Source organism: Danio rerio, chromosome 15, assembly GCF_049306965.1.
Source record: "Danio rerio strain Tuebingen ecotype United States chromosome 15, GRCz12tu, whole genome shotgun sequence".
Taxonomy (NCBI): domain Eukaryota; kingdom Metazoa; phylum Chordata; class Actinopteri; order Cypriniformes; family Danionidae; genus Danio; species Danio rerio.
The window spans coordinates 27,887,501-27,906,956 of NC_133190.1; the positions used below are offsets into that span (position 1 = coordinate 27,887,501).

The 19,456-nt window shown below is 34.8% G+C and overlaps 1 protein-coding gene across 2 annotated transcripts in view; it reads right to left on the reverse strand.

The window, feature by feature from the left end:
- tlcd2 (TLC domain containing 2) overlaps positions 1-19,456 on the reverse strand; it is a 36,174-nt gene that overhangs the window by 13,172 nt on the left and 3,546 nt on the right. The window contains exons 1-2 of one of the 2 annotated variants that reach the window (XM_073923085.1): positions 17,505-18,732; positions 16,482-17,450 (exon numbers count right to left, since the gene is read on the reverse strand). In XM_073923085.1, coding sequence (XP_073779186.1) covers positions 16,482-16,706 — 225 coding nt within the window. In that variant the 5' untranslated portion in view covers positions 16,707-17,450; positions 17,505-18,732. 2 annotated transcript variants of the gene reach the window in all.

Genomic DNA, 19,456 nt, shown 5'->3' on the forward strand with positions numbered 1-19,456 from the left:
AAAACTAATTATTTAAAATGGAATATAATTTGTTATAATTTTTACTCTATTTTACTCTTTATATTACACTATTTTAATTAAACAAATGCATCCTTCGTTTATACATGTAACCTCTTTTAGAAACAATAAGGAATATTTACTGAAGCAAAAATTCAGAGGACCAATATTAAATGTCGTTTATGTCGTTGATGTCGTTTAAAAAAAAAAAAAAAAAAAAAAAATTCCAAATGAATTTGTTTAGGCCATAAAATGTCATGTGACGTTGATTCCCAAACATATGCGTGTGTAACTTAACTCAAGATTTAGTTTAATCCCCAATCACTGAAACAAATAATGAAAATAAATACAGAAGAAGTATAACCTAGATTATTAGAAATAAAGGTTCAGGTGCTGTCACTGCAGTATACCTTTTAAAAAAGGTACACATTTTTACCTGAAGGGTTCATAATGGTACCTCAAATGTACTTTTTAGGTACATCTGGGTACTAATATGATCCTTTGAGGTACCAATGTGGATTCTTTGGGTACAAATATGCATCTTCCGAAAAGGTACTGCCAGATGACAGCTTCTGAGAGTGTACAATTAATATGGTTTTTAATTGAACCATTTTATTTGAATTTAGAAAAAATGCAAAACGTATTAATCATTACATTTTTATTGTTTGCTTTTATTCATATTAAAACTTTACTCATTTAGAAAATGTGTTTGTTATTTTTCATCATCTAATATTATCCCTTTAAGCAGTATTTATCTAAACAAGAGCAGGGCTGCGGGTCTGTAAGGGAAATCCTTCAGATTCCAATCACAGCAAAAGACCAGACACAAACACAGAGAGCAGATCCTCCCAGCTGAAGACGCATGCAAGCGAGGAGGAGCCAACACGTGTGTGAGAGTGTGAAAGTGGGCTGACAGATAAAGCTGGAGGTGGAGAGTGGAAAAATAACCATATGTACTGAAAGTGCTGAAAGAAGTGTGCTCAAAGGGTGTGGTAAATTACCAGAATAAAAAGAATAGTTACAAGATGTACGAACAAGAAAGTGTGTGCTCATACGCTCAACATTTCAATGAATCCTGAAATGGGTTTGGATGAGGACAGGTAAATATAGGGGGTTATTAAAAAAATAATTATGATTTGAATAGCTTGCTGGCTGCTGACTGATGAAGACACATTAAACCTCTGTGACTAAATGAACCAGCCACAATTTTGTTGGGAGATAATACACTTCCTGGGTTTCATAGTACTTTTCCCAAACAAGGGAAATATGTTCCTTTACCTAGCTTTTTGAGAAATGTAAAACATGTTGCACGTTTCAAATGACAAATTCACTATGGGCATGGTGTACATCTTTTTTTTACATCTGTAATTCATTACTTAGGACATGTTTTGTTACACGTTTCTGATAAATATCCTTCTTGTGAGCTTGTTGCATATATCAACCCTCCCATTTTTCCAGGGATTCTCCCATATTTTATAGTTCTATGTATCCCACTATCATACTGTAAAGGTATTTTCCAGTTTTTCTCCCGTATTTTCAATCTTCTTATGAGGGATGGCAATAAAGAGCTGATCCTCCCTATACACAAACCATTCAGCAAAACCACCGGTGGACGCCCCTCACTCTTAAATGAGAGTCTGTTCTGTGCTTTTGTTTTATTTAGGCATGAAAAAACATAAAACTGGAGCAATTCCTCTCCTTTCCATCACAGTCGTCAATGTCCCTCCTATGCAATCCTCAAAACAGTCATATAGAGGTGCGTGACTGTCAGATGACAAGTTCCATAGTAATAAATAGACGCTGTTTCCCCACACGCATTCTGTACATGCGAATTGAAGTGGAGCTAAAGTCTGGGTTTTGGGTGCATGTTTCAACAGTTTGAACAGACATATAGGCTACACCTAATTAATAATAATAATAATAATAATAATAATATCTAAAGATGTCGACTTTGGTGGGTTTTCTTTGAAAACTAATTTTGTCTTAAATGAGCATAAAAAAGTTAGGAAGGCACCTTGATTGTACCTTGGGTTTATTGAAAGGTTTAGGTCAGTGGTTTGTGAAGTGAGTTGTACAACAAGCCATACAACCAACCAATATTGTTTTTAAAAGCAAACAAAGATAAAAGTCTAGGAACAAAAGTTCCCATTATGTGGGAATCTGGCCACATTTGCCACGAGTAGACACGCACAAAAGTTATAAGGGCATTTGTGTGTGGCTCATTCATCTTACTGTGTTGTTTGTGACTGTAGGTCTCTGTTTCATTGTGTCAAAGTTGTTTTCTGTCTTTTTGCCATGTTTATCCTGACATCAGACCCTGGTTATCCTTCTCTGAAGCGAAATGACAGAGTGGACAGGGAGAACCAGCTCGTTTTCAATTAAAGGTATAGGTGCAAAAAATCTCTCTGACCCAAAAATTGACATTTTCAACAGGTTATAAATAATTATCCGATAGGTATTTTAAACTAAAACTTCACAGACACATTCTGGAGACAGAACAGACTTATTTAACATCTTGTAAAAAGGCCAAAATCTGAGCCCATAATTACGAGCAGCTTGTTCGGGTGGTAAAAAAATACTGTCAGAATGTATTAAAGGCCAACTGAAACATTTGTGGGGAAAGCATCCTACCAGCGATTTTTGCATATGCATTTGTAGGAGTTTCTCTTTCAGACAAAACATATGGGTCAAGAATACTTCAATGAATCATCTAAGGTGATGTACTGAGGGGCTTTATACACTATAATGGCATTTTAAAATGTAAACGCTCCTGATCTAGACTACCATGTTAATCGTGTTTCAGAAAAATTATCTCCATCCACAATATACATCCATATCACTTGGCATATAGCTGTGGAGAGTTGTGGCTTGGAACTCAAAAGTTTTTTTTAGTCCTTCTATACTGAAACAGAAAATCAGCTTTCTGTACATAATATGGGCTCATAACATTACTTATGTGTTTGAAAATGAGAATGCACAAGTGTAAAAGGCACCAGAGATTCATGGTTGTCAGTTTGCTGTTATTTTGGCACTCCTTTTAACTCATTTAGTGTCTGCATGTTAATAAGTTACACACAAATTATCATTGGCTTTGCTTCTATTGACTGGTTGCAAATTTGTGAACTTGCCCCGGTGCCACAGATTGTCAGTAGAGCAACTGCCAAAACTTTCTACTGCCTTTTGCTTTAATGGGGGTTTTCCTCTCATGCTAGCTCACTCGATATGGTACATACTAAAAATACTGATATTATTCAGCACTGTTCTGGGTATTTTAACATCAGATGAAAAAATTGACTAAAGCATAGCATGTTTATTTTATTTCTTGACAAACTCGAAGCAACAAATTTAAACAACCAACGGCAAATATCTGATCTCCACAGTCTAAGATGATAAATGAACAGATTATTGTTCAGTGGCTGGATAAAATGGGTCAATTTTTTTGAATGAGAAGCTCTAAAAATAGAAGCTCGACATTTAAATGGATAATTGTAATAAAAAATTATTGGGACAGTTCGAGGAAAAAAAAAAAAAAAAATATATATATATATATATATATATATATATATATATATATATATATATATATATATATATATATATAATTACTCCATTTATCCTCCCACGTGTAGATCAAAACCTATTTTTTTCTTTAACAGGAGTTTTTTCCATGTTAAAAATAATTACTATGAAAGTCAATGGTTGTCACCAACCAGAATTTTTCAAATAATTTTTCTTTTTGTATTCAACAGAGGAACAAAAACAAGTTATAAACAAGTGATTTGAAATTTTTTTGGATGAACTATTCCTTTAAGTGAATAAGTGAATTAATTAATGAGTCAAAGGGATGCTGACAGTCCTATCCCCCTTTATGCGTTGTAAATGATGAGATGGTGGGAGAGGGGTCTGGATGCAGACCTGGTGCAGTAGCAGTCTGAGCAGCATGCAATCCCAAACCCTACCCCTCACAGTGACGTCACTCGCTCTGTTGAGTGCATTGTCTCTGACACTGTGTCTGTGAGATATGCAGTCTCATCTTGCAAATTCAAGTCTGCATCCAGATGCTATTGAACGGTGGTGATGTTTACCCAATTATGGACAGGACAAAGTCCACAACCTGGAATAAAAGACAAACCGCAAACCTCGCCCTGACAAAACATGTTAACTACAACATGACCCTTAAGAGTTTCAGTCTAAGTAATTAAAACCTCCATAAAATCCCAGTCAAAGACTGATAAGACCCAAAAAATAGACTCTAAACAGTGAAAAGTTTAAAGAACAGTAATTTGTTTTGGATTCATATCTCCTGCTTCAATTTGTTCTGATTTAAATTCAGTTCTTGCATAAATTCGCAATTATTGATTTGACTCGATGAATATCAATTTAACCAAATAAATGCTTCTGGTATTAGTAAAACTGAACAGTGAACATCAAATTACAAATGCTGAATGAACATCTGTATATTTAACCCTTTTTTAATCGAAAATCCTTGATTATAATATGTAAAATACAGTAACGATAAAAATGTGACCACTTTTGAGAATTACTATTAGGGCTGAACAATATATGGACATCGATATCACAATGTGTGTAGCTGCAATTGTCATATCGCAGGATTATATTTTTTATTAAAGATTAATAAATATTATTAAATATCATTTGATCATTAATCGTTTTACATTTGATAGTTCAATTTCTCGACTTGAATACTGTTTGACTCTCCAGAATTTATGTACTTTTGATTCTAATTTATTACACTTCATGCAAATGCAATGCATAGAAAAAGACCCCCAGTTGATCAGAATTAATGACATCTTTCTAAATAGAGATATTTAAATCAACAAGAAAAATTATATTCATATCACAATATATATCGTGGCAAAACAAAATATCGTAATGTCAGAATTTTTCCTATATCATGCAGTCCTTATTAATATTAAATCAGACCTATTTTTTAAACAATTAATGGATTATTTTGCTTAAAAAAAAAATTGTTACGCTTGCGGTGACCCCAGTTTGAATCCTGGCTCAGGGCCCTTGGCCAATCCTTCCCCTCTCTCTGCTCCCAATGCTTTCCTGTGTGAAATCTCTACTGTCCTATATCATATTAAAGGTGAAAAACCCCTAAAAATAATACAAAAAATGTTTTATTACATCAAAAATGTCTTAACTATGACTTTTAATTTATTATATCCACCCTTACTAATAAAATTAATTATAAAAAAAATGTTGAACACCAAATTTATAATAGCAGTGAGCATATAAATTTTAAAAAGCTGGATTTAATTCACATTTTTAACTATTTGCTCATAACACAAAGTTACCAGAATCAACACACTGTGGGCCATATTTTCCATGAAGTCACAATATTTTATTATAAACAGAATTAAACACAAAGACAGCACCATCGTCTTTTACCAAGAGCTAAAAATACACTAATGATATAAAGTATAAAGGCCACAGGAAAGATCAAGTTATATTTAAACACAATAGCGTTTAACCTCCTCCCTTTGACGAACACAATCAGCATTCACCGTTCGGGAGCCATGCAGGGCATCGCTCGTACACACATGCCCAACGCAGTTGCCATGGCAACCGGGCACGTACGGTGGCGTTGCTCCAGATACACTTGGAAGTACTCAAGACTCCAGGCATTGAAATACTATGAATTGAACACGTCTGTGTGCCTTCAGGCTTCAGTCTCAGTAGAGCACATGCTGATCCTGTAATGACGACTACTAAGGAAGTGTTTCATTTTCCTGCGTCACCACTCGCATCACTGCCAAATTCACCTAAATTTATAGCATGTGCTCAATCTAATAAAAATACAGTGACGGATTAAGGAATTTCCTATTTGAAAGAAATTTCATTCAGACATAAACAACAGGAAGTCCTGAAGTTATAAATGACATGTCTATTTATTGGTTAGTAGGAAGGCTAAGATCCTATCTACATGTGGGTTGTTTTTGTCCTCACAGCAGGAAGATTTGTACAAATTAAGATCTCTGTTGATATCGTTTAGAGCCCAGATTTTATTGCCTAATTTGAATGCAACAATACTGCATGTTTTGCTAGGTTTTAATTTTTGTTTTGAATACAAATAATTCTACATTACTGTATACATTCCATAGACGTATACTGTATGTATTTTTCCTCCATTTCTTGCTTTCTTGCTCTCCCTCTCTCTGCCTTTCCATCTGTCATTTTTGTTAGGTCTGCCTACGGCAACAGTTGATTGGTCAGGAGATCGGCCTGTCATCATTGGACGACATGGCGATATAAAACCGACGGCAGGAGGAGCGGAGAGAAGCGCACTTTTCTTTGATCTCGTTTTTTTCTGATTAGATTATGATTTTTTGATGACTTTAGTTTGGGTGAAATTCTTTTCCACCATTTTGCCAACTTTTGAGACTTCTGTGTTTTTTGTAAATGTTTTACTTTGTTTGATTTGTTTGTTACTTTGATGGCCCAGCTCTTTCCAGCTTCATTTTGAGCTACCGCTGATTAAGTTCACCATTTTCTCAGAGAGTATGGTCATTAGGAAAGATGTCATTTGATTTCCATCTTGCAAACACGTGAGTAACTTGTTGTTAGAGACACCAGGTAAGAGGTGAACAGCATCTTTTGTTTTTATTTCAATGGGTGAGAATATAGGGAATAATACAACATGCGGCGCTGCAGACTTGTCTTTTCTTTTGCTTCATTATGCTTTTTAGTGAAGTAAGGGGTTATTCTTGAGTTAGAATTTTTTGTTATATTACTCTCTTTTGTTTGGAGTCACTAGAGTCCCCTTACTCCTGAGTTGATCTAATATTTTTTGTTTGATACTTTCTTTTTCAACTTGCTACTGTAAATGCATTTTTATCATTAGAGAAGATTTTCTTAACACATTTCTAAACATAATAGTTTTAATAACTCATTTCTTACAATTGATTTATTTGATCTTTGCCATCATATTAGTAAATAATATTTTACTCAATATTTTTCAAAACACTTCTATACAGCTTAAAATGGTATTTAAAAGCCTAACTGGGTTAATTAGGTTACCTAGGCAGGTTAGGGTAATTAGACAAGCCATTGTATAATAATGGTTTGTTCTGTAAACCATCAATAAAAAATTGCTAAAAGGGGCAAATAAATTTGACCTTAAAATAGTTATTGATACATTAAAAACTGCTTTTATTCTAGCCAAAATAAAACAAATAAGACTTTATCCAAAAGAGATAAATATTATCAGACATATTGTGAAAATCTTCTTGCTGTAATAAACATAATTTGGAAAATATATTAAAAAAAAAGATTCAGGGTGGCCCTAATAATTCCGACTTCAACTGTATATACTTGTGCATTTACATGGTTTCACTTTTGTAAATTAAAAGTGTTTTTTTTTTGCTTTCACCATCACATGGTAAAATTGTCAGACCTTAAATTTTATTCCTTTTACAGTTGACCAGGGGTGCCCAAACCCAGTCCTGGAGGGCCGCTGTCCTTCCTATTTTAGTATCAACCACAATTTAACACACCTAAACCAGCAAATCGAGCTGTTTCTAAGTATACTAAAAACTGCCAGACAGGTGTGTTGAAGGAAGTTGGAGCTAAACCATGCAGGACACCGGCCCACCAGGACAGAGTTTGAGCACCCAAAGCTAGACTAACAGTACAGTACAACTTTGTTTGCCAGTCTCTATCTCTCATGCATACGTATGATTCGAATGCATGACACTGAAACTGATTATTAACCATAACATAGAACACAGCCCTAAAAAGGCTATTTATACAGAATGCTTTAACTTCAATAAAACGTGAAGTGGGGGAAACACTTGATTGGCTGGGATTCCAATTTATTATTTTTAGCTAATCATTGCTAAAATTAGTTTTATGCACAAGATGCAAGTGCATATTTATGTAGACAAAATCTACACGGTAAAACCCAGTCAACTTTATCAAATAAAATGAGTGTAGTTAACTCAAACTTGACAAAGTTAATTCTACTAATTTGAAGAGTTTTGAACTCAGTGTTGAAGGAAATGAGTTATTTAAATACCTCATTACATCAACTTAAATGGAGTCAGTTCAAAGTACTCATATACATTTTTTAACTCAAATGGTTTGCTGCAATCGGTTTCCTCAAACGGTTTGAGTTGCCTTAACTTATTGGGTTTTAGAGTACTCAGTTGGTTTGAGTTCTCTTCATTTATTGGGGTTTACTGTGCTCAAATTGCTTTGTTTACTCAAATGGATTAAGTTCACAGTACTCATTAGGATTAGTTTTTGATCTTAAATGGTTTGTAGCAATCAGTTTTCTCAAATGGTTTGAGTTACCTTAACCTTTTGGGTTTTACAGTGTATAGAAAAGCAATCCCCAGTATTAAGAACCACTGGGTTTTTCTTATAATATAATATTTTGATGGGGAAAAAGGTGAAAGGTGATGTTATTAATTTTTGTTTTGTTGTTACAAAACATTTAAATGTTGTTAATAATAATAATGGTCATTTTGGAGATGACCTCTAAAACTGAATGTTCACATTAGAAATATAAGTTCTCATTCTGTGCTATACTCCTGAAGATACAGGACATGCACAATACTTCCCATCAAATTTCATCCATATTTTCTGTAAATATCTTTAGGACTGAATGTTTTCATATTTAGGACATGTTTAAAATTGACAACACTGATGTTCATTATATACGATTAAATGTTTAGTTTATAGACACAGGTGAGTACTTGACAACCAAAATAAAGCAATGGCAGATTACAAAAATGTATGCAAGTTCCTTAAGGTGACTGTGCTAGCTATTGGGCTGACATGCATTACAAAAGCAAACATTATCAACAAATAGTGTGAATGGAGATAATTTCAAAAAAAGTTGTCCATACACAAAACTTTTATAATATTGTTTTGTAAATTTACCCTAAAACTGTTTGTATTGTTAATTTGGAATAAAAACTCAGTTTAACGTTACTTGCATCATGTTTTAATTATGTTTTTATTATGTTTAATTATGTTTTTAAGTTAACTAGTTAAACGCAAAATGATCAAAGTTGTTATCTTAAGTTGGAAAAAACCATAAAAAACCATAAAGGGCTGTTTATTCATTTACTTTTGATTCAAGTTTATTATAATGCATGTAGATTAGGGGTGTCAAAGTCAATTCCTAGAGGGCCAGAGCCCTGCAGAGTTTAGTTCCTGCCCTGCTTCAACACACCTATCTGTAGGCATCAAACAAGCCTGAAGCACTCAGGCTTAGGTGGACCAGATATGTTTAATTGGGGTTGAAACTAAACTGTGCAGAGCTGTGGCCCTCCAGGAACTGGCTTTGACACCGATAATGTAGATGTATGCAGGAAAAGACTCCCAGTCGATGTGAATTAATGACATCTTTTTACATATACTAAAATCATCTGAATTATATTTAGAAATCGCAATATATTATGTAAAGTAGGAAAAAATAAGCTTTTTGTCACATTACACCTAGTCCTATGAGCAGGGATCTGTATCGGAGAGGCTGGGGTGTTTTCTAATTCCATAGGTTACAGAGGAAATTTCCCTTCCATAAGGTTCCAGGAACATGAGCATATGTGAACCAGATGTCTGTGCTTCTGTCTGGAAAATGCCAAATGCATTCTGCAAACGGAGGAGGGATCCAGCCACAAATACACTTCTCTACTGGTGCCAAAAGTAGTTCCCTCGCTCATACACATTCTTTCCCCCTCATTCCTCCACTGCTTCTTACTCTTTCCATTTTCCTCAACAGAACAAACGCCTGTTGTTGACCTTTCACCTACTGTCAATGCACCGCATGCACTCTCTGTTATGATTTTCTGTATATGATAAGGCAGGAAAAAAGTGTGTATAACCCAAACTTTGCAAATCTTCTATCTTTTCAAAATCTGAGAGTACAAACAACCTGCCTACAACATGTCAGGCATTTGTGTTTTCTCACAACAATTGCCTTGTTTACAACACGTTGCTGACAGTTTTATCCAGAGCCCAGCCGACTAAACTACTCAGGTAAAAGCCGCAGGTTTAACACAGCCAATCTGGATTATCAGGTTGAACAGAAAATGCCAAGAGCTGCAATTTAATTTCTTGCCTTGGCACCAGTTGACTGAATTACTGCAGTGCAAGTAAAATCTCAACTGAGCAAATACAATTCCCCCTATGTCTATAGGTAAACCAACCGTTAATCTTGACTTTTGCCAAAACATCAACTTCTTCAGTTTGTCTAGTATTAGTACCTTCAACACGAGCACCAAAACATACTGATCATTTCAACCTCCTCAGAGACCTGCAGGCTGTAATTAGTTAACTCAATTGTGCTAAATGAACGGGGGATGAGAGACATTTGCTCCACAAAGACACGCTTTAGAGAAACAAATTTAAAAGGAAGGTTGTGGTGAATCGAATGCCAAAAATGTTATTGGGTTAGTGTAATATGTTTAACAGAAGCACTACTGGAAACTTCAGCATTCTCAGAAAAAGGCAGCCCAAAAGTAAGAGCCACAAACCAACAAAACCATTTTCATGTTGTCACTTCTTGCTATGTTGGTATATTATTACAGGACTTGGTTGAAATTGGGCTTGTATGGTTGAAATTTTCCAATGATCCCATAAGGAATCAGTGTTTCCATATATGGGCTTCCTCTTTACCTCAAAGTATGCTCATTCTTATATGAGCTGCCATTGGAAGTCTTTAAGTCATAGATCTGGTCTCTTCATGAGGGCTTGATGTCATGCTTTATTAAAGGAAATAAACTAAATGTACGCTCTTTGAGTACCAACAAAAAATAAATAAATAAATAAATAAAAATCTACAAATTTTTTTTAAAAAGGTGCAGTTTTAAAGGTGTAATTTTAAATATGCAGTAGCTGATTGTCTTCAGAAATGTTTTTTTGTTGTGCTGGTTAAAAGTCTCTTCACATTCCAATTGTAATTATTAAAGTAAATGATTTAAATGCATCTATAAGTATTTTTATATTCTGGGTAAGGCATAAGACTTAAAAATCTCCAATAACAATGTCACAAAGCTTATGCAGATTTTGTTGTTTTGCAAATGGGTTAAACGCATGGAAGCGTTTTTCAGGCACTAAAATCTACCGGCGAAAGATTGATGTGACTATTTTCAATTTCATAAGGGACTTTTTACAGCATCGATAAATGTAGATTTTTATTTAGTTTAACCACAAAACAGAAGCAAACAGCACTATCCTGTCTAGCCTGCCTTATTGAGGTGAAGTTGGTTTTATATTTACATTGGTTCATTTTTTAAAAATACAACCTGTGACACGCTCCCTCTATTGTTTACCATGCTACTTTAAATATTCGGTCTAAAATAGCATACAAATATGGCTTAATAATAAGTGTAATTCCTGCACCCTGCCAGCCAACCACTAAGCATACAGTAGTTGCTTTAGGACAAAGTGAGACCAGCGATCCTTGCGTGTATGAAATACAGCACATTATGACAAGTTTTGCTTGCTACACAACAAAAAAAATGTCCAAGATATAAAACAGTTTTTTGTTCGGAATTGTAGTATTATAAAGTACTATGAAGTTTTCCAACTGGCAAATTACATGATCTAGTGGGTTGTCTACGGTCATCTTTATTCATGATTTAAGGAGCCTTAGCATTGGACGACAGGGGAGGAAGCAATTTTAAAAAGCCATAATGCTAACGGTTAGCATTTTGGCAGATCACCTAATGCACTTTTAAATTATGACAAATTTTGGAGTTTCACATTGCAAAAATTTAAATAATATTAATAAACACAAGGCTGCTATCTCATGACCTAAATGTAAGAACACTAAACTAAAGACACCACACCCATATTGTTCACAGTCAATGATCCTGACATTCCAAAAAACAGGCTTTCCACATACTTCCCAAACACTGCACATGTAGCCACTCAGATCATCATAGATGCATTTTTGGCGTGGCACAACAGACATTCAATCAAATCTGAACAAACAACAAAAGAAGGCCTATGTTTGTTGACAGGCTGCATTCCAACCAAACTGAAGACATCTAAAACAAAGCTGCTCTTATGGTTACAGTTTGGCTGGTAACGTGAACAGTGGGGAAGAACAGGATGGGGTGGAGATGAGCGGGTCGGACAGATTCTCACACTGCAGTTAAGAATCTGGCAGCATGTTTTCCTCCAGCCACTTCACTGAATGAGACCCCAAGGAAAGGGGAAACAACAGCAACAACAGATCCACAGAATGAAGCTGGCCACTTTACCAAGTAATGACGCCACAGAAACCTAAAAGAACCAGCACTCAGAAAACCCGCTGAACCCAACAGGAGCATTTGGACATTGTCCTTCTTCAGTCTATAACAAAAATGCTGTGATTATCCATATACTGGCTCATGTGAATGATTTGGTCAAAATGTCTCATTATTGATTTATATATTTTAGATATAAAGTACAAGCGTGTGGTTTTCAAAGAGGGGGTTGGGGTCGGACAACATTGAGTGCGTTTACATGGATACCAATACTCTGGAAGACAATACTCTGATTAAGAGTCTACTATGTAAACAACGATTTTTAATTAGCTTAATTGGACTAAAGTCAAAATCAAACTAAACAGAAATGGAATTAAGACATGGAGCATTACTAATTTAGTCGCATTTTTGAAGTGCAGTACAGACATGTAAACACCTTAAACTATTATCGTTTTGTAGTCCTTTTTGCTACATTTAGCGACAGGACACACACAGGGCAGTTGTCAATCATTTAACGACAAAAAAAAATGAGAACGGTTTCAAGCAATAGAGCACATTTTTGGTATGAGCAGAAAAGGATGACTATGCTGAAAATTATCTCACACAGTAGAAAAAATACGGGTTTCCTTAATTTAAGCAAAATCAATTAACCTTACGAGTCCATTGAACTTATATTATGTGAAGCTGACTTAAAACAGCTTGCGTAACTTATAAAATTAGGTTAGAACATGATAAACTTAGTTTAATAAGTTACAATGTCCTAAAAACATGCTGTCAGGACTAATCATATATGTATATATTTACAGTGCACTAGTCCTTACTGCGAGCTGTCATCAAGTACTTCAGAGTTTTTCACGGGGGCATGAATGAAAAGTAAGTGAATGAAATGGCAGAGGTGGTCTATTGCTTAAGAATTTGTATGTACTGTTGTTTATTTGCACATAGTGTGAGAAATTAACTGCAGTTGATCTTGTAGCAAAATGAAAAACAAAAAGCCCAATGTCACATATGGTGACGGATAAAAACTATTGTTGCATGAAACGGCTGAGGAAACTAGCGTTGATTGGTTAGATAATGATGTTAATCGAGCTATGTTCTCATTCAGTCATTGATTTTTAGCTTAGTCCCATTATTAAAATGGGGTTGCCACAGCAGAATAAACCACCAATTTATCCAGCGTATGTTTTACACAGCGAATGCCCTTTCAGACGCAACCAATCACTGGGAAATATCCAACACACTCTCATTCACACACTCACACTCTATGGTCAATTTCAGCATAACCAATTCGCCTGTACCACACATCTTTGGACTCGTGGGGAAAACCAGAGCACCCGGAGGAAACTCGTGAACACGGAGAAAACATGCAAACTCCACACAGAAATGCCAACTGACACAGCTGAGTCTCGAACTAGTGACCTTCTTGGTGTGAGGCGAACGTGGTACCCATTAAGCCACCGCGTCAATCTCAACTATGTACTATAACGTGTAAAATAGATACTACATGTAATAGAAAATATTAAAAGAACATTCAAAAAGCAACACTTGAATCATATTATTGTCTTATTCAGATCAGGGCAAATAATTAGATTACTGATGTCCATGTAAACGGTCAATGAAGTGGGTTAGGAGTGTCACTTGGAGATTTCCAAAAATCAATTAAACTATTAGAAACACCATTTTTACCTATAACCTAAAAGCTCTTTTTTTAAACTGTATGCAAATACAAAGTCAACAGCCTTCCAATTTTTTTTCTCCCTATTGGATTGCGAGATCTGAGGTGATCATGTTAAATTAGGACCCAGCAATACCGCCATTTGCAGCAGATACATTTTACAGCACCATGTTAAACTTTCCGAAACTCACATATTTTCAGAATAAATGCAGGTGAGGTCATAAATGAATGTGGAGGATGATCTCAGAGTGGACGTCTTCATAATGAACATAGTACTCTTCGTAGTGAACTTTAGTTCGTCAAACAGTTAGATCGCTCCATGCAAATACCCTAGAGCAGGTGCTAACCAATCACATTTACGCAACAATGGGAAAGCAATGCGATTGGCTGTTGTCCTTTGTGAAGTGTAGATGCTGACGTGTATTGAGAATGAACCGTGAAAAGCACAGCAGCGCAGGTGTGGCAAACTTTGAAGCATGTGTAAATATCATCCCAGGTGAACGTGGTGAAGATATGCAACAAGGCGACATCGTAACTAAGCCAGTAGTCATGGAAAAGGCCAGACTTGAGCAAGATTTTAAGCAGCTTTCTTGCCCACACTATCATAGCGGTAAAATATGCATCTGAACCATAGATCTAAACAGGATTCTGACAGTTGTTGGCTTATAACTAGGGCCAGACGAAATCTGCGGACATTTTTTTGTCATTTCCGTGGAGAACTTTGATAAAAATGTGTGGATTTCTGCTGATTTATTTTAGGAGTATCGTAACTAAAACCTTAATATGTGAAATAAAAATTATATTTTAAAGTTTTATTCAATGTTTGCTATGCAAATGCAATTAGATCCACAATATTTAGTAAACAAAGCAAGTCTGTCATACTATTATTGACAGTATATTATTATTATTATTACAGTATTATATTATATTATTACTGTATATTATTTCTACCAAAAGACAGAAAAAATTACTCTACACACTGCATTGTACATTAATCAGATGAACATTTTCATATTATTACATTAATAATATCACTGTAATTATTTTAAAAATTTAATAAATATAGATTTACACACATTTACTCATGTAAATTAACAGAATTAATGATGGACTAAAAATCTGCGCAAATCTGTGGAAAACCTGTAGAATTCTGTGCGTGCAGATTCCGTGTGGGCCTACTAATAGCCTTTGTCTTTGTGCATTATGTTGTTATGAATCGGTGTTCAGTTACAATCTCAGAAAAACGTGCAGTAATCAGCGTGTTGACTGCATTTATTTAGCACTAATACTAGCCTGTGCTAATGTATGTCAACTTCCAAAAAAATCTGAAATCGTTCAGCCCCTAACACACACACACACACACACACACACACACACACACACACACACACACTAGTAAAGACAAGGTGGTCAGACTGGTTGGATTATATGAATGAGTAAAATCAGGTCTGTGCTGTTTTCATTAGCTTTTGTGTTGCTAATTCATGTTTTTAGAATCACTTTATTGCTTCCCTCCACAAATCTCCTTTCTACCAAGTCAGTGGCTTTACTTGATTTATTTTGAAATATTCTATTTTTAACATTAGATTCAAAATTAAGCACAATTTACTATAGTCTTACTATTATTTTCTTTTTATTAACTGTAATAGTAGACATGTTCAATTTGTCATGCTTTTAGATGGGACAGTAGAGATATGACAGAAAAGCTGGGGTAGAGAGAAGGGAATGTAATCAGTAAAAGATCGCAATACAGCAACATGTTCGATGTAAATATAACCACAAGACTATCAGTATTTACAGAAATTATATATTTTTGAAATCATATATGAATGACTTAGGAAGTAGTATGCTGACATTTAAAGGGACATATTTTACATTTTATATTAAATAACTGCATTTTCAGTGCCAGTCTGGGAACAACTTGAATTTAACACAAAAAATATGACCTTCCTTGAAATCTAAGGTGTCTACAAAAGACATCTCAAAAGTATGTGACATTTATGCACTCCCATGAGCCTCTCCTCTGATCTATGATGAATACTTGAAATGTTCAGAATAATGCAGAAAGAGCTGTTTTGTACTGTAATGTTAATGTATGGATGTGTGTACACCAGGTAGTTGAAAACAAGACCAGCCTATTAAAGGGATAGTTCACCAAAAATGAATGTTTTGCCATCATTTACTCATCCTACACCTATTCCAAACCTGTTTGACCTTCTTTACTCTGTTGAACACTAAAGGAAGACACAATATCCTGAAGAATGTTGGAAGATGCACCCATAGACTTCCATAGTATTTTATTCCAACTATGAATGTCAGTGACTGGTGCTTTCCAATAACATTCTTCAGAATATCTTCTATTCATCAGAAATAGAAATATGAACAACTTGAGTGTGAGTAATTGTTGAGGAATGTATTTATTTGTTTGGATGGATTATATCATAAAAAAACACATTAGCTTTGAGCATTGACATGCTGCTGTGGTGTACATGAGACTGATTAAAAATGTAAGCAGAGTGTAAAGTGATATTGGCTTCTCCATTTTTTCCTTTGCTGTGATTGGTGGTCGGAGATCTACTTACCACTACATGGTGGAAAAGGAGTTCCCAAGAATGAATGATCTTCTGATTGATCACCATATCTAAGAAGTCATATATGAAGTATCCTAAAACATAAAGAAGCATATTAGCACTATATTTCTGTTCTCTACCCCCATCTTTCACTTTACAGTAGGGCTGCACGATTCTGGCTAAAATCAGGACTTTTTTGGTTTCAATATTTTTATTATTAGAAATTTTCACAGACATTCACTTGAAAATACACCTTTTTTTAAACATAAACATAAAACTTGCATTCTTACAATTAGACATTGAAAAAGAAAATAAATATAAAAAAACAACAAATAACACTCATAAAAATAATAATTAAACAAAAAATAAATAAAATAAACATGCACTCCCCCAACCAACCACCCACCAGTGTTATCCAACAATAAACGTAGGTACTAAAGGCATAGTAAACATTTACTCACAAATTTGTAAAAAGGAAATAAAAGGGGACCAATTTTTTCAAATAACAAAACTTTGTCTATGAGAGTATATCAGATTTTTTCCAGATGTAATGTACCTGTTAACTCTGCAGCCATAATATAGGAGTTGGAACTTCTTTTTTTCTTCCAAAACAACCCATATGAAACAAACTGTTGTTGTACCCGTGTAAGTCTCAAAAATTCTTCAGAACCTCCAAATTTAATTAGTGTAGGATCTGGTTCATTCGGAATGTCTAATGTAGGGATGCAACAATACAGTTAGCTCACGGTTCAATACATACCTTGGTTTTTTAACATGGTTTTCGGTTTGGTTCTCATTGCTTGACGTGTTTTTTTTTTTTATTATATAGGCAATAGGAACAGTGAAAGGTTAAGGAGAAAAAAAATTTAATAAAAACGATTTATTCCAATACTCATTTTGTTTTGCTTAATAGCCAAGAAAAGTAAACTAGTTCCTAGTGTATTGTATATAAAAAAATATATGTATTGTAAACACTGAAATCTCACAGTTGCTGGTAGCCCATGTACAGACTGGGGAACACATAAAATCCTACACTTTGAAAATAAACATACATGTGAAGCTAATAAAGATAAATTGGCTATTTCAAATAAAAAAAATGTTGTCTTTAAGCAAACATAAATATACCATCTTGTCTCGGTGCTGAAAAAATGCAAGACTTTGGTCTGTAACGTGGATCGAGTGCTTTTACAAAATGACAAAAGCCCACATCTCCAATCACCAAAAACGACTGCAAATCTTTAGCAATAAACACCCGCACTGCCTGTTTTTTTTTTGTGTGTGTCTCTCAGAACCAGTTGGGTAGATTCAGCGAAGGATTGTTGCTATTTGGAGGACTATATTACCTTCTCTGCTATTCTGCCTTCAGACAGTGATATTGCTGGGTGATGGCGCTGCAGATATGCAGTCACGGTTATACGTGTAACACTATCCTTGCACACAGTTATTTTTTGTTCACCGTTTTTTCTTTTATTGGCATTAGACTTACCGGCAAAACTGAAATGTCCACACGATGTTAGAGCGTAGAATTATGATCAAGCGCCCCCTAACTTTAGAGCATAGTGATTGGATATACTTGTGGGGAGGAGTTTCCACATCTCAGCTCATGGATTTAGAGGCACACACAGTCAATTCGGGGAGACATAAAACTTACATAAATTATTTAAACGCAAAACCGAAATTCACAAGCGCGCATTGAACCGTGGAGGTCGTACCGTACGGTTCAATATTATATTAAGAACCATGGCATCCCTAGTCTAATGTAACTAAAATCAGAAATTTTTTTTTTGCTTAAAATCAAAATGTAAGATGTAAAATAAAGGTTAATACAAGCAGGTTATTGTTATTATTTCTCAAACATATGGTAAAACAATAATGATAATGTCACAGCTGCTGTCCCTTTGAGAAAAAATAAAACATACATGCAAATCATACTTTCCGCAGGGCTCCCAAGCAATCGGTCTGTGCATCAATCTGAACGTTATTTACAACTTTATCACCTGTTATTTACAGCCTATACGGAATCTGTTCACTACATAGACATCATTGGCGGACACACACGTGTCCTCTCAGTACTATACAAACAATGTGTCGGCTCATGCGTGATTTTGCATCACTAAGACAGAAATGACATTTTGGGGTGAATTATACCTTATAAATGCAGTATGTAACACTTTAACACCATTTGGAGGTGTCCATGTTGCTGAGCAGCGTATATAAAACAATGTGAAGACTTGTGCGTCCGCCTTTACACTTCTCTCCTGACCTTGAAAAAATAATTTACAAAAAAGCAGAATTAAGATCGCGTATGGGGTCGAATCGAGATTGTGATCTTTTTTCGATTAATCGTGCAGCCGTACTTTACATAGAACTAATATTATTTTTATTATATGAGCAAAAGGTGAAAAGCCGTCTTCAAGAGTCAATGGATGAAAGTAATAAAGCTTTGGTTTTGTTAACATTATTAAATATATATATTAAATACAGTTTTTTCACTATCACTATCATACATTCTTACCATGATTTTCAGATTAAATCATTCAGGGTAACAATATTTAGCTCTTGTCAGGCATATTTAGATCAAGAATCATTTGATGGCATGTTATATGCAAGGTTTATAACTGACATCTATTTGACGACATTTTGATTTCCCTCTTGAAATTTATTTAAAACAATAAATACAGCTTGCATACAAGTTCTATCTATAAAATCACTTTTGTAAATCTAAGTTGATGCTGGCACCGAAATGTCTTTGACCCAAGTATTCACACTGTTAGATTAGATTAGATTAGATTCAACTTTATGGTCATTACACATGTAAAAGTACAAGGCAACGAAATACAGTTTAGGTCTAACCAGAAGTGCAATGACAGCAAGTGCAGGATATAGGTACTGGATAAGTTATAAAGTGCAATTATAGAAAAACTATAATGATATTTACAAATGGATGTACTATGAACTTTATATACAGGTTATATTAACTATGAACA